Source organism: Cyphellophora attinorum (genome assembly GCF_001299255.1).
Source record: "Cyphellophora attinorum strain CBS 131958 chromosome Unknown Contig41, whole genome shotgun sequence".
In the NCBI taxonomy this organism is placed as follows: Eukaryota; Fungi; Ascomycota; class Eurotiomycetes; order Chaetothyriales; family Cyphellophoraceae; genus Cyphellophora; species Cyphellophora attinorum.
Window position 1 is genome coordinate 12,930 of NW_017253269.1, and position 14,125 is coordinate 27,054.

At 52.9% G+C, this 14,125-nt stretch overlaps 8 protein-coding genes across 8 annotated transcripts; 5 read left to right on the forward strand and 3 right to left on the reverse strand.

Moving 5' to 3' along the window:
• Positions 1-556: 556 nt before the first annotated feature.
• AB675_9900 (Allantoin permease) lies at positions 557-2,545 on the forward strand (the record flags this gene model as incomplete). The annotated part of the gene is made up of 7 exons (XM_018150476.1): positions 557-686; positions 734-1,016; positions 1,066-1,290; positions 1,341-1,419; positions 1,468-1,668; positions 1,726-1,895; positions 1,954-2,545. The coding sequence occupies 7 exons, from the start codon at positions 557-559 to the stop codon at positions 2,543-2,545; spliced, it is 1,680 nt and encodes a 559-aa protein (XP_017995329.1).
• A 612-nt stretch (positions 2,546-3,157) lies between these two features.
• AB675_9901 (Salicylate hydroxylase) lies at positions 3,158-4,529 on the reverse strand (the record flags this gene model as incomplete). The annotated part of the gene is made up of 2 exons (XM_018150477.1): positions 3,158-3,507; positions 3,569-4,529. 2 exons carry the CDS (start codon positions 4,527-4,529, stop codon positions 3,158-3,160), a joined length of 1,311 nt encoding a protein of 436 aa, XP_017995319.1.
• Positions 4,530-5,245: 716 nt separating this feature from the next.
• AB675_9902 (uncharacterized protein) lies at positions 5,246-6,020 on the forward strand (the record flags this gene model as incomplete). Its single annotated transcript, XM_018150478.1, has 2 exons — positions 5,246-5,317; positions 5,364-6,020. The coding sequence occupies 2 exons, from the start codon at positions 5,246-5,248 to the stop codon at positions 6,018-6,020; spliced, it is 729 nt and encodes a 242-aa protein (XP_017995307.1).
• Positions 6,021-6,986: 966 nt separating this feature from the next.
• AB675_9903 (uncharacterized protein) lies at positions 6,987-7,448 on the forward strand (the record flags this gene model as incomplete). The annotated part of the gene is made up of 1 exon (XM_018150479.1): positions 6,987-7,448. The coding sequence occupies one exon, from the start codon at positions 6,987-6,989 to the stop codon at positions 7,446-7,448; it is 462 nt and encodes a 153-aa protein (XP_017995341.1).
• Positions 7,449-7,798: 350 nt separating this feature from the next.
• On the forward strand, positions 7,799-8,761 carry AB675_9904 (uncharacterized protein; the record flags this gene model as incomplete). Its single annotated transcript, XM_018150480.1, has 2 exons — positions 7,799-7,917; positions 8,080-8,761. 2 exons carry the CDS (start codon positions 7,799-7,801, stop codon positions 8,759-8,761), a joined length of 801 nt encoding a protein of 266 aa, XP_017995286.1.
• A 1,211-nt stretch (positions 8,762-9,972) lies between these two features.
• On the reverse strand, positions 9,973-11,083 carry AB675_9905 (Isoflavone; the record flags this gene model as incomplete). Its single annotated transcript, XM_018150481.1, has 3 exons — positions 9,973-10,354; positions 10,417-10,789; positions 10,855-11,083. The coding sequence occupies 3 exons, from the start codon at positions 11,081-11,083 to the stop codon at positions 9,973-9,975; spliced, it is 984 nt and encodes a 327-aa protein (XP_017995279.1).
• Positions 11,084-11,741: 658 nt separating this feature from the next.
• Positions 11,742-12,770, forward strand: AB675_9906 (2,3-dihydroxyphenylpropionate/2,3-dihydroxicinnamic acid 1,2-dioxygenase; the record flags this gene model as incomplete). Its single annotated transcript, XM_018150482.1, has 1 exon — positions 11,742-12,770. The coding sequence occupies one exon, from the start codon at positions 11,742-11,744 to the stop codon at positions 12,768-12,770; it is 1,029 nt and encodes a 342-aa protein (XP_017995270.1).
• A 122-nt stretch (positions 12,771-12,892) lies between these two features.
• AB675_9907 (uncharacterized protein) lies at positions 12,893-13,785 on the reverse strand (the record flags this gene model as incomplete). The annotated part of the gene is made up of 2 exons (XM_018150483.1): positions 12,893-13,061; positions 13,121-13,785. The coding sequence occupies 2 exons, from the start codon at positions 13,783-13,785 to the stop codon at positions 12,893-12,895; spliced, it is 834 nt and encodes a 277-aa protein (XP_017995322.1).
• Positions 13,786-14,125: the final 340 nt, after the last annotated feature.

The following is a 14,125-nucleotide window of genomic DNA, read 5'->3' on the forward strand; positions in this document are numbered from 1 at the left end:
GCATTGTCCTTTCGGACTCTCGGCATCATGCCCGCGAGGGCTGCATTATCCTGCGCTGACTTGCAACACAGCCGCTCGGACCATGGGCGCTGATAAGCGCAGTGCGGGCTAAAGCGACGACCTTACAACCCTGACAATAGGGTCTCTAGACCAAACTTTAGGTGCCTCCCGATAAGACAACTACCCCAATCATTCTCCACGACACCTCAACAACACCAAGCTTTTTGTTATCAACTTCCGAGTCAACTCCGACTCTTTGAAGTTATCATCTTGTCGCCTCAAAGACCAACTTGTCGCAGGACTCTACTATCAACCACTCGATAGATTCAAGTTGCTATCGATGGACAATGCTAGTGCGCTAAAAGCCGTCTTGGAGTCCAGGCCGCCTAGACTACAGTCTGGCTCCGCTCGCCTGCGAAGCCTCACCTCGGTCGTGATGAAGATGAAGAGAGCCTATATACAAAGTCAGTGAAGGCCTCCACATTGACGGTATTTTTATTCACACTCTGTTACGTTACTATCTGCTGCGATTACTTGTGTGCTTGGACCACCGAAAATGGGTGCATCTTCCATACTCCGCAAACTGGAGGTCGACAGGGAAGGTATCAGCGAAGAGCATTCGCTACTTGTTAACCACGACCTGTTACCAGTGCCGCCCGAGAATCGCACCTGGACAAAGTGGACCTGTCAGTCGTGTCCTCGCCGTCTCTCTGCTCCATGCTAATGATAGAAGACTCTCTCTTCTGGTTTGGCGAATGTTTCAGTGTGACCTCATGGACCGTCGCAGCAACTGGGGTGACCAACGGGTTGTCGTGGTGGGAAGCATGGATCTGTGTCATACTTGGGCATTTGATCGCAGGCATTCCAATGATCATGACCGGTCGTGGTGGTGCCGTCTATCATGTCCCATTCCCAGTCCTGGCCCGGTCCAGCTTCGGCGTCTTCGGAGCATACTGGCCGGTGTTCAACCGTGAAGCTATGACCATCATCTGGTGTGGTGTGCAGATGGTGCAGACGTGAGTACACAGCTCTTGACACTGGTGCCTCGACTGAATCAGATCTCAGCGGCAATTGCGTCTATACCATGATTCTTTCCTGGACCAAAGGGATCTCCAAAGTCAACAACCCCTTCCCCAGTGATGTGTCCATGACGGGTGGTCGACTCATCGGCTTCGTGATTGCTTGGGTTATCCTGATGGGTTGCACTTTCGTGCCCGTCCACAAATTCCGGAAGGTCATATATGTCAAATCTGTCGTAACGACCATTTGCCTGTTGGCCTTCTTTGGCTGGTAGGCCCCTCTACCCTGGCTCGCAACATGGATACACTGACACCTGCCAGGTCCCTCGGAAGAGCTGGTGGCGTTGGCAACATTGTCAAGCAGGGTGCTCAAATACCGAAGGGCAAATCCCACGGCTGGGTTGTTCGCTCCACCATTTTCGCGTACGGTAGCTGATGCCCGTCCCAGGTTTTCATTCAGCAGCTATTCATTCAAGCTGCCAATGTTGTGACTTTCGTCGCCAACAACGCGGATCTCAGTCGTTATGCTCGGCGACCAATTGATGCTCTGTGGACTCAACTCATCGGGTTCACGGTATCCTTTGGATTTATCGCCTTCTTCGGTATCATGATCACATCCGCCTCTGCAATCACTACATCGACTGGAAAGGTACGTCAATCGACACTGCTATCAGTCGCTTCAAGAGAGGAGCTAACGCCTCATCAGATCAACTGGGACCCAATGGGAATTCTGGCTGCATATCTTGCAGACTACTCGTCGGCTAATCGCGCGGGTGTCTTCTTCATTGCTGCCGGCTTCTCGTTCGCGCAGATTGTTACGGTCATTGTCGCAAATCTCATACAGTCCGGCAACGATGCGGCTGCGCTAGCTCCAAGGTCAGTCGTCCGCACCATCGTGCCTATTGTCGGATTCTAACATGTCTGTCCTCGCCAGATATATCAGCATTCGTCGAGGCATGATCATTGCCCTGGTTCTCGGCTTCGCGATCACGCCATGGAACTTGACCAAAAGCTCATTCTCGTTCACCTCGTATCTCTCCGCATACTCTATCTTCATCGCCTCGATCTGCGGCGTCATCATCGGAGATTACTTCCTGGTGCGAAAAGGCTATATCGATCTTCCTTCACTATTCAACTCGCGCGAAGGTGGTCTGTACTACTTCAAATTCGGCTTCAACTGGCGTGGCTACCTAGCCTACATCATTGGCATGATACCAGCCATTCCAGGGTTCTTGCACACTTGTGGCGTCAAAAGTGTCAGCAAGGGCGGTCAATATCTCGGCTATTTTGGATTCCCGCTCGGGGTTTTCCTGGGTGCTGTTGCGTACTGGGGACTCTGTCTCCTGTCGCCCGTTCCCGGCGGCAATGCTACCACCTGGCACGAAGTCGAGCCGATAGGCACCGGAATCACAGGCGAGGAGACACTTGAGTATATGGATGGTGTCAGTCGAGAGTATACCAAAGACTCTGACAATGCTGACCACAAGTCGGCCGATGCCTCAGAGAAAGTGGTATCAGGTGTTTGAGTCAAGCAGACAACAGCTGCTGTGTTGTGGGACATGGACACGCGTTCACGCAAGACGTGGGTTCAAAGAGTCGGCGGACACGGAAAATTTCATTACTCTCGGGGAGGTTTGACTCATGCGTGGCACATGGAATTAGGATGCTTCCCTCATAGCCACCGTCGCAGAGCTCGAGCTCTCATATACAAACATAGATGTTTTCAGTCAATAAAAATCATGTTGACCATAAGCTTCTCACAGATATCCCGAGGTAACATTGCCGGTTACAGATGCATAGGTACAGGTACAGCCCTAGAGCTGGACGTTTGTTGGCACCGTGGACAACCTTAAGTCAGGAGCGTTTTTCGAACTTGAACCCGGAGTAAACCCCGCCCCTGGAAAATGGTGCTCCAGGCGCTCGGGGCGATTCTTCCAGAGGCCGCGCCCCCTGCAACATGAGTTGGAGAAACCGCTGGTCGCTTGAACCAACAGCTTCATTGGTCAGACAGGCGTGACAATTACAGGTGGGCATCACTGCCAATACAGAGACGACCCAACAAGATATCATTTTACCTAGGTAGACTGCTGGAGCGCACGGGTTGGAGGCTGCCACTAAACACTAGTAACTATGCGATATCACAAACTAGCTTGCACCTGCACCTTCGCCTCACCCACGGCAGGTGCAGCCTGCTGCTTAGCAAAGAAAGGCGCACCTCTCCGATAAACCTCGGCTAGAACGTCGCCTTCCATGATCCATCTCATTCGCTCTTTCAACAACTCTGGTCGGAATGTCTCAGTAAAAGACTCAGGCAGGTCTGCAGATGCCAACAGTCCTGCTTCGTAACTCGTCTGGGTGACCTTATCGGTGCGTGGTTTGCGAATGTCCTTGTAGAGTTGGAAGCTCGAGGCAAGGTCATCCGAGCCCCAGTTACGAAGAATGGTAGCCAAAGCGATGCCAGACTCGATAGCCATACAAGTCCCTTGGCCTATCAACACAGTCAGCTTTCAGACCTACCAGCACTGGAAGCAGGGTGATCATAAACATACCTTGATGTGGCAGAGTTGAGTGAACGCTGTCGCCCACGAGGACAATGCCATGCGCCGGATTCGACTCTTCGACGTGGAACCACTTGTCGACTGGATCGCGGACGTACAACGCCTGCTTCAACATTCTGCCATCCGTGTGATTCTTCCGCAATCCCTGTATGAGCTCCTGAATTGGTGAAGCCCAGTCTCTGACGTGCTCGTGTAGACTGTCTATAGGAGCGGTAGCCATCCAGCTTTCGGACTTCCATTCGCTGAGAGGCTCGCTCGCGAAGCCAATAACGCCGATTCTGGAAGTACGAGACTCATCGTTGCCTATTGGCAGCGTCAAGATATGCTTCCGGTGGCCACGGAAGATCACTGTCTTCCGGTACACAGCTGCAACCTCCGGTGAGAGGTCCTCGTAGCGCACGTAGCCTCTGTAGACCACCTGTCCCGAGTAATTTGGGGAGTCTCCTATGCCTAGGTGCTGCCTGACCACCGACTTGATGCCATCACAGCCAATGATGATCGTTGCTGTGCTGACGGAGCCATCTTCGAAGCTCAATATATACTCAGAGCCTGTGTACTCTATCGAGCGCAAACGCTTTCCCGTGTGTAGGATTGAAGAGGGAAGACGTTCTTTGAGGACATCAAGTAGATGGGCGCGATGAATCTGTCTTGACGATGGTTGCCCGAATTCGTCTATCTGCCCCATAACCTCGCCGGTCTTCTGGTGCCGATACTCCATATAGCATGGCGGATCTCTGGAGGATTTCCACAGCATCGCCTGCTTGAGCCCGTAAGCGTCCAGTATTCGATTTGCATTCCTGGTGATATTAACACCAGCGCCGACTTCTGTGAATTGTGGTGCGGATTCGTAGACATCGATATTGGTAAGCCCTACATGGACGGCAGCATTGGCGAATGCCATGCCTCCCAGGCCGCCGCCAATGATGGCGATTCTAGCGTTCGTAAAGCCCATGTTGTCGTTGCTTTCGGCACTGGCAAGCAATGCTCCAGGTCAATATCTACCTGCTGGGCTCGAGATATTCGAATCCAGTGAGACCTCTGCCAAGCCTCGCTGGCCCGACGTCCGACCTGGTACAATGAAGCACATTTCTTTGGCTTCGAATGGCATAATGTGCGGACCTGGAGCTGCCAAAGGCGCTTGCTGCGCTGTACACCGCCCAGAAAAACACATTGACTTGTTCAAACGACTAGTGCTTCGGCTGTCTAGTCTCGCAGAATGCTATCGAGTTCCACCTGCATTCCGGAACTATCGCACATGGTGGCGCCGAGACTGCTCGAGCCCTTGCTGGTGGGTGTCGCAAGGTCGAAGAGCCAAAGCCGGACCCTTACGGCGTTCAACTCCACCGGCTCTGCTGCCTGTGCCAAGCCTGCGGTCGACTCCGACTCCGTCAAAACAAGCCCCACTGTCTTATCTCAAAACACTCCAGCTGCTTTCACGAAGGCGCATCCCACGATGTTCGCAGGTCGAGTAGTCTCCTCAAGCACGATGTGGAGCTGTGATCGAGGAGGCTACAGCGAACGTGTCCACCAGCCCTGAATAATGCGCCGGGCGCCGAGCCCCAGCGTCCCGTTAATGAATTCGGACGCACGATTGCAGCACGGCGGAACATGGCGCATCTTCACGTATCTGCGCTAGTAGAAGCAGCTCTGCAGTAAAGGCAGGTTGTCATGGCTAGGGACGCTCCCAGCTGTCCGAGGAGGGTTTTGTCGTGCGCACGGTGCCGGAAACGTAAGATCAAAGTATGACATCCTCCAGATTGGCCTGCAAGCCAAGCTTACAGAATAGTGCGACAGAGTCATTCCAGTATGTGGCCAATGCAGTGCGGCGAAAGCCACTTGTGCTGGCTTCAGCAACGCCAACCAGGACATTGACGTGCCTCGAAGCGTCGTTCAGTTTCTTGAGTCCGCAATCGCCAAGCTTGAGATTGAGCTCTCAACTGACGCACAACCATCGCTGCCGTCTACCTCTCCTGTACATGCGACCACAGACTCAGTACGGACCAATACTCTAAGGACAGCTCAAGTGCTGGGCAGAGATGGTGGACCAGAGGCTGAGTTCATCAACAGCCCGGCCATATCTGCCATTGTCGGGGCCACCACACCAATTGATCCCAGCTTAACGGATCTGGTATCTCGAGTGCGCATGGGTCTGACCCCCTCCTCCGTCCTCCCAGCAATATCAGGCACAAGTCCAGAAGGTCGTCGTGGGGTCGTGTCAGTCTCTGTCGACAGCAATCGCGTGGAATGCTCGACTCTGTTGACCTTACCAGACAATGTCATCAACGCTCTTACGCGCAAGTTTGTGCGGCATGTGGTGCCACAGATGCTATCCTACTTGCAACAGAGATCACGGACCACCTTAACGCCGTACTTGCCAAATTACGCAAATCAGAGGCTGGCAGATCCGCCGAATGCGTACAGCCATCATTCGACTTTCTGGTGATCTATATCGTACTGGCTATCTCCTCCACTTTGGGATGCGCGAAGAGTCAGCATGAGTCCAGGTGTATCGCCTTCTCGGAGATTCTCTTTCGTGAGGGCTGCGCACATTTGTCTGCTCCATCTCTATTTCCAAACGAATTAGCTGGAATCCAGGCGAATTTACTGATGCTACTCTATGCCGAAATCAATCCTAATTGCGGCAACATCTGGATTCTCGCCGGGGCCGCGATGCGGTCATGTATAGACCTGGGCATGCACCGCGAGATCATCGGTCATCAGAGCCAAGACGTCCGAGCCATAGAAAAGAGGCGGCGGATATTTTGGATGGCATGTGAGTTCCCACGAATCTTGTTCACATCTATGATGCATTGCCCGAGCAAGCAGCACGCAGGCATGGTCTCGTCGCACTCTGTCACTGTGACTGAACCATGAATACTTTGCATAGCCACACGCTGACTTGCTTGCAACATCAGACTCGATGGATCGCACCATTTCACCTGCTTTACAGCTACCCATGTCTATCCCTGACTTGAGTATCAACACTATCTATCCAAGCTGCTGCGACATGCAAAGCAGGAATGCCGAAGGCTCTTCCGTTGACTACAAGGTGTCCAGAGATGCTATTCAGCTCATTAAGTACAATCGCATACAGTCCGAGTTGGTTGAAGTGCACTTCCAGGGCAAGCCTATTGCTCAAAGTTGGCCAGATTGGATTATATCCATGGAGCAAGCGATCGATCGACTGTACCACAACGAAGTTCAATCAGACTCGCAGTCAGATTTCGCACGACAGTACTGTTTACTTCGCCTTCACCGTCCGTCTCCCCGGGTTCCGATGCCGGTAAGTGGAAGCCTGATTGCGGCGTTCGAGGCAGCATGCAGATTGGCAGTCTTTCACCGGGAACAGATTGGCAGTGGGGTACTTCGGAGGATGTGGCTCACATCCCATCAGACTGCTGAGACAGCGATGACTGCCGTCTTTGCCTTGCGACACGCCTACGACAGCATCGTCGGTGCTCATGCTCCGGCAGAGATCTTCGACATGATGAAGTCCTTCACCACGAACCTGTTGGCGATATCTGCGCATGGCTGGACCGAAATCTCCAACTTCGCGGCTAGTTTTGAGAACTTGCTAGCTCCATTGCTGACAGCTGTCATTCGGAAAGTGCCAGCAGCGTCTCTCGTTTATCCGACCGAGCTAGACTCAGAACTGAACAACTTCTTATTGCCACGAACGACGACCCTGGACAGCCTCTTTGCCGGAGCAGCCGCGACTCGCATGCCCGACTTCGATTTCGACATGGACATGGACAACCTGATGACGGATGATTGGTTCCTAGAAGCTTTCGACGGCACCGACCAGTTTAGCTGGGAAGGTATGGATCTAGATCAAGTAGCACTGCCCACAGCTCCACATGTCGCTCCGTAGATCCGGTATTACAATGATTAACAAGACTCTATCAACGCACTTCAGTAGAATGAAGTTAATGCACTGTCGGCTTCGCTCGTCTGCGGGAATCTGTTTGTCGAGCCAATGCATTGCAATGCACCTTACTCGAAGCTAGTGATAAGAGTGCCAAGATTTCTGAGGTTCGGGGTTTTAAGTTCTGTTCAAAACTCCTCCGACATCGAGCCCATTCCATCTCCAGGCGGTGGTGTTGCTATCGTTTTGTCCGAGCGGCGATACGATCAGATGTCGTCTACAACGTTGCAGTACATTGCATTGAGTAGTATCGAGACACTTCTCGACTGATGGCGATCAGTGTCGCCCTTGGCGCCATGACCAACGCTGATGATGGCCTGGACCAGCCGGAGCCGGGCGACGAGACATCTGCCGACGCCGTCCATGATTTCGATTCTCTTGCCGCTGCGTTGAAGATGTTGCCGAGCTGCCAGAAGTGCAAAAAGGGTCGACGCAGATGCGACACAAACTTGCCGGCATGCAGTCGCTGCAAAAGGCTTGGGATTGAGTGCTTGTTCTATGACCACAACGTAGAGCAAGTATTGCCGCGAAGGTAGGACAGATCGTTCCATCCCAAGAGGGTCACTGACACACTCAGCTACATTCAATCACTACTGAAGACGCTGCATCGGCTCAAGGAACAGAAGGCGACGAAAAGCGCATCACAAGTCATCTCCGAGTCAGTGCCTGCTCCAGGTTTTCCAGAGGCAGCTCCTCTGTCAGACGTGCTCAACACAGGAACGCAGACGAATCATAGTACTCCAAGCCTTGCAGAAAGGGACTCGGCGCAGGAACCACATCGTATTTGCCACGGCACCCACTATCCGGTCAACACGCCGCAAGGATCGGATCTGAGGTATTTTGGTGCCAGCTCCGTCTTCGCACTCACGGTCGCTACTGCAGCGCGGGTAAGCGGCGATTCTGCGTACGGTCTGAAAACTCCTCAACGTGCAAGTACCATCGATATGGAGCATAGCGACTTCCACGGAAGCTGCAACTGCATCGTCACAAAGGATATGGTCGAGAAGTCGCTGGACTTGTTCATGGCATCCATTCATCCATTGTACCCTTTTCTGGACGCAGTAGCTATTCGCTCCGACCTTGAGGCGTACTGGGACACGGAATCAAGGGCGGCTGACCCCGAGACTTTGGAGGGTCAAACAGCCCACCGCTATTTTCGAATAAAGATCATCGCAGCAATCGCAAGTGCTAGTCGATCGCGACACGATGCCAGTCGCATCGCTTGCGATCATGGTTGCTACTTAGAAGCTGGTGAGTAGTCGTCCTGGGCGTCTTGTACATGCTTCATGTCACCAAATCTCTTTGATTGTCCGGGTCAAAGACTGTGATCAGAAGGCTAATCCACTGTTGCTGGCGCAGTCAAATGTGTCGCAAAGGTCACTTCGGAAGTCTCTATTGACTCACTCCAGGCACTCATGCTTCTGATTATCTACTGTCTTCTCCGCCCACGCAAGGGAGACATCTGGAAACTACTCGATTACGCTTGTCGTCTTTGCCTGGAACTTGGCTTCCACAGAGAACCTGACATCACGATGCCCTTGGCTCAGCAGGAGCAGCAAAAGTATACTTTCTGGAGCCTATATTCAATCGAGAGAATTATTGGTCAGCTTTTCGGAAGACCTTCAGATCTCCCCGAGTCAATGATCTCGACAGAGCTCCCCATCATTTTGAGCCTTCCGCAGTCGGTTCACGACGTAGAGGTGCATACACTCGTGCAGACGCGTCACCATTACCAATTGGTCTACCTCCGATCGTCTATCTTCTCGGACATGTACTTGGCCGAGCACGTACATGGTCAACGCCCTCTGTCCTGGTATCAGGACAAGCTCCGGCCAATACTAGACTGGTACCGCCGGAGCAGATCTGACCTATCTACCTCTACCACGGTCGCCTCACTAACATGTACTGTGGCGTTTCACTCGACAGTTCTATTCGTCTTTCAACCACTGGTTCTCGAAGCCCTGGCTCACAAAAACACCACCAAGCAGAGTCAACCAGAAGTAGCACAGACTGTCTTTAATGTGCCCGCTGAAATTTTCAAATCTGCTACCTGCTTGATAGAGACATATGAGGAAATTCTGATGGCGCATCGCAAAACGATTCTTGGCAGCTATCCAATCACTTTCATGTCCGCGCACTACATCTTCACCGCCAGCATGATGATCTTGGCATATTGCATACTCTCCATGGATGACGACATGGTATTTCAGTCAGTCATCGATGAAGCATGTCCTGAATTCGTCGAGGAGACATCTCATATCCATTTAGACGACGTTCTCCGGATCTCCAACTCATGCCTGATGCTCCTCGCATTTTGTGCAGAGAAGTGGCCAGGCATGGAAGGCATGCGGGATACATTCAGACGGCTCTCCGATCAGGTCATCGGAAGAAGACTGCGGATCAACCTAGGCTATATCGCCGCTGGTCTCACACGGAGCACAATCGGCGCATCGTCCGTCGTCGAGGATGTTTAGGTCAATTTCCTTTTGACTTCCTTCTCGCCTTGCGCTTGAACAAGGATCGCAGCGGCCACAGCGTCCGCCAAAGTGTCGACCACATGTTCAGCGTCGATGTTGTGGTTGTCTCGCTGCCTATACAAAGTGCCTCCTTCCGCCCAGATCCTCCTCAGGGTGAACAGGGTCGCTAAGGGGTTCGAGGCCGTCCATGCAGCGGCTTCCAGGTCTTTGAGCTTGTCGATACTCGTGTACCTCGTTCTCCACGATGTCCCACCAGTCTGAGCCTCGAACTCGGCAAGGATCTCATGATCTGTCGTGGTGAAAGAGTTCACCTTGAGGACTTTGTTACGACTCGCCGCTGGATGGAGCAAGGCGAGTACCAGAAACTTCCCCACACTGCAGGAAAGAGTGACCACATTAGCGTGGTGTACTTTCATGTGTGGTCGTGGACAACATACTCGTTCATTGTCGTGAAGCTGATGGGGACGTTACCATCCCCCAACAGAACAGCTTCTCGTGCAGTCGCATCGAAGCTGCCGGCTTCTTCCGCACCAGTATTTGAGCTGAAATACAAACCTGGATCCCCATCGCCGTAAGGCCCTGTCACGAGGAACGAGTAGTCAAGGTTTTGACAGCCTCGGATTGCAGCACGGACTTTGAGCTTCTTCTGGTGCGGCACTTCATGGGCTGACTTTGAGCTAAATTCGATGTCTGTGCCATACTCGGACGGAAAGAACCAGGAGACGCTAGTCGCCTCATCCGCCAACCGTATCAACTCGATCTGCCGTTCGATCATGTTCCTACCCACGGCCGAAACTACAGTGTCGATGCCTGCTCATGTGCTTGCCGCGTCAGACCTTGAACTTCTTCAGCAGATCTCAAGAGGTTAAGCGTACCTTCATATGCGTGCTTGACATCGTCGGCGTTGGTGAGTTCGCCGCATATCACCTCCACACCTTCCGCCTTCAGCTGGGCAACCACCTCGGATTTTGTTTCGACGGTGTTGCGAGATGTGAACACGGCAATGCGGTCGAATCTGGCTTTCTTGGCCAGCAAATGGCGCATGATATGAGTGCCAACGAGTCCTGTGGCACCAAATACCAGGACGCTCTTGCACTGCGCCATTGTGAGTTGCAAAAGCACTGCGGTTCGCAATTTGCATTTGCGATCCTCTAATAATTTGAAGCAGACGTGTTATTTGGGGTTAGATGCCAACATGCCACATCGCGAATGCACACCGTAGCACATGGTACTGAGTATTGCATTGGCTCGGCTTGACTGCTACATGCAGTCACACCGTTGCAGTCGAAACACCTAGCTGAGACCACATGTCCCATGGCGATGCGGAAGCAATCAGTGCCACAATACGACATGGAGAAAAGCGCACCACCATGAACAGCAGCTGCGGACTACGCCTTTTTCCTTGATCTCCACCTGCCGTTCCACCCCCACCCCGCCGACCCTAAGTGGTTGAGGTACTCAGCCAGTAGCGGACCAAGTACTAGCGATCGATAGCCGTATGGTGCACGGTGTGGCTTCGCAACGCTGTGTCGCTTGAAGCTATCGGGGTCCAGGGTCCAGACGTAGTGAAATAATCTCGACAAACGTTATGGCATATCATATCGTGCACCAAGGCTAACCTACCCTGATACCTTCAGCCAAAGCTCGATCATCCAGCCGACGTTGTCTTGCATTCAGATATCAAAGAGACATCTTGACTGCCTTCACATTGGTCCTCAGATATTCCTCAGTACCATCTACAGACATCAGCGAATCTTCAGCAATGGGTAAAGTCGTGGCCGCGGTTGGATTGTCCCACGCCCCCGGAGCGCTTGCCTTCCCAGAGACTGCCGACCCTGAGGTCCGCCAACGTACTGAAGACGCAACACGATCGCTCGGCATCTCCCTCGAGTCGTCACGACCTGATGTGATCGTGGCTTTCCTCGATGACCACTTTGAGAATTTCTATCGCAATCTTTGTCCATCCGTGGTCATGGGCATTGCGGACGAACACGTTGGTCCTGCAGATCAGTGGATGGAAACACTCCGAATCGACAAGAAGACCGTCTTTCCCGGAGCACCAGAGCTGGCTGAGAAACTTCTCGGCAGTCTCGTGGAGCAAGGCTTCGACGTAGCTCGCGCGGGACCCTGCGAGTACGGAAACAACCTGCTCATGCCCTGGAAGCTGATGGGGGTCGAACAATCGCTGGCGGGCGTGCCACTTATCCCTATCTTCATCAATGTATTCACGCCACCTCTCATTCCGTATAAGCGAGCCTATACACTCGGCGAGGCTGTGCGTCAAGGTGTTGAGACTGCATTCCCTGCAGATACGAAGGTTGCCTTCATGTGCACAGGTGGTCTGTCACATTGGCCGCCATACTGGAGTCCCGCACAAGCAGGAGACCCACCTGCCGACCCGTTTCTGCAACGTATCAAGCGGTTCCAGACGGAAGGCAAGGCATACTTGAAGGAAGATCCGAAGCTTTTCGTAGACTTCGACGACTACGAGGTCGAGATGGCGAAGAAGAACGAATATCCCCTCAACTCAAAGCATCCCCTGGTCAATTGGGACTGGGATCGTATGTTCATGGACCGTTACTCTGCTGGAGATGCGGAGTGGATGAAAAAGCTCACGTACGAGGAAGTGGAGGAAGAGGCCGGTCACGGCGGTCACGAGTGTCTCAATTGGGTGGCCATGCTGGGAGCTATGAAGGGTGCGCAAAGCAAAATGCTGCTCTACGAACCGGTCGTGGAATGGATCTGTGGTATGGTGTATCAAGACTTCTGTGTCACGCAGAGCTTGAATTAGAATTTGTCAACTCGATGTCTCAGGTCTGATCATCGTCTTGAGAGGTGATCTCTAGTGTTGCGATAGCAAAACTGTGTTCAAAAGACGTTTTTTGATCACGCTACATGACCGTGGTTAAAACTCTACAATGCCTCGATGCCCTTGCCCAAGTACGTCCTTTCGCCGAACTCGTCCCTCTCAGCTCTCTGAAACTGTGGTAGACCCATGAAGTACCCAGCCTTACTGTGACCTAACGCTTCCCAGGTACTCTGGGCCTCTGCCGTGCTATCTCCACAAGCGGGCAGCCCGTCCCTTGCGTGCTTGCATCAGCAACCAATTGGTTGTGGCATAGCTTCTCCAGAAGGATGAACCACGCGACAACCTCTTCAATGGTGTTACCGGCCGTCAGAAGGCCGTGATTGGCCAAGATCAGAGCCTTCTTGTTGCCCAAGGCTTGGGCAATGTGCTTGCCCTCATCTGAGTCCAGGACTACGCCGGCGAATGTCCGATACAGCGCATGGTCCTTGTAGAACACACATGCGTCCTGCGAGAGCATCTGTAGTTCACGACCAGTGGCACAGAATGCACGTCCCCACAGACTGTGCGAATGCGCTGCGCAGTGAACATCAGGCCGAGCCTCGTGAATCTCGGAATGTATGGCGAAAGCCGCGTAATTCAGCAACCTATTCCTGCCACCGTCGATGACCTTGCCCTCGGAGTTCACCAAGATGAGGTCGTCATCCGTGATCAGCGAAAAATCCAGTCCGAAAGGATTGACCCAAAAAGCGTGCGGGTCTACAGGATCGCGCAGCGTGACATGACCAGCAACCCCTTCGCCGAAACCATGTTTACCGAAGATCCGGAATGCAAGTGCAAGACGATGTTTCAAATGCTTTCGTTCAGCAAACTTGTCTGTGAACACTGGTGGGAGTGTTTGATCGTCGTCCGGGAATGCCAGACTTGGGTCACCGCTGGGATGATCACTCTTTGATCCGGTGACGGACACGTGCTGAATCGTCGCAGTAATCGTCGCCATGCTGTACGAATGTCAGACCTGTTGGGTACAGGTAAGGTCAACAGCTGTAAGTCTCGCGCGGGCCCTGGGTTGGCTGTACAATAGTCAACAGGCATCGCACAAAGGTTTCGCCCGCAAGGTTATGTCGCAACAGAGCCGACGCTGGGCCGGTGCGAAACTCGATGTTCCATGCTTGATAGCATGAGTTGCAGCGTCAGGCGGCAAGACCTCACCTGGCAGGGTCCTGCAGGGTGTACGCGTTACGGGTCAGGAACAAGGGAAATTCCAAGGCTCGGCCCACTTTATCTGCATGTGCGCTGAGCTCCGACTCTGCGGCAACGCTCCGCCTGGCTCGAGTCAT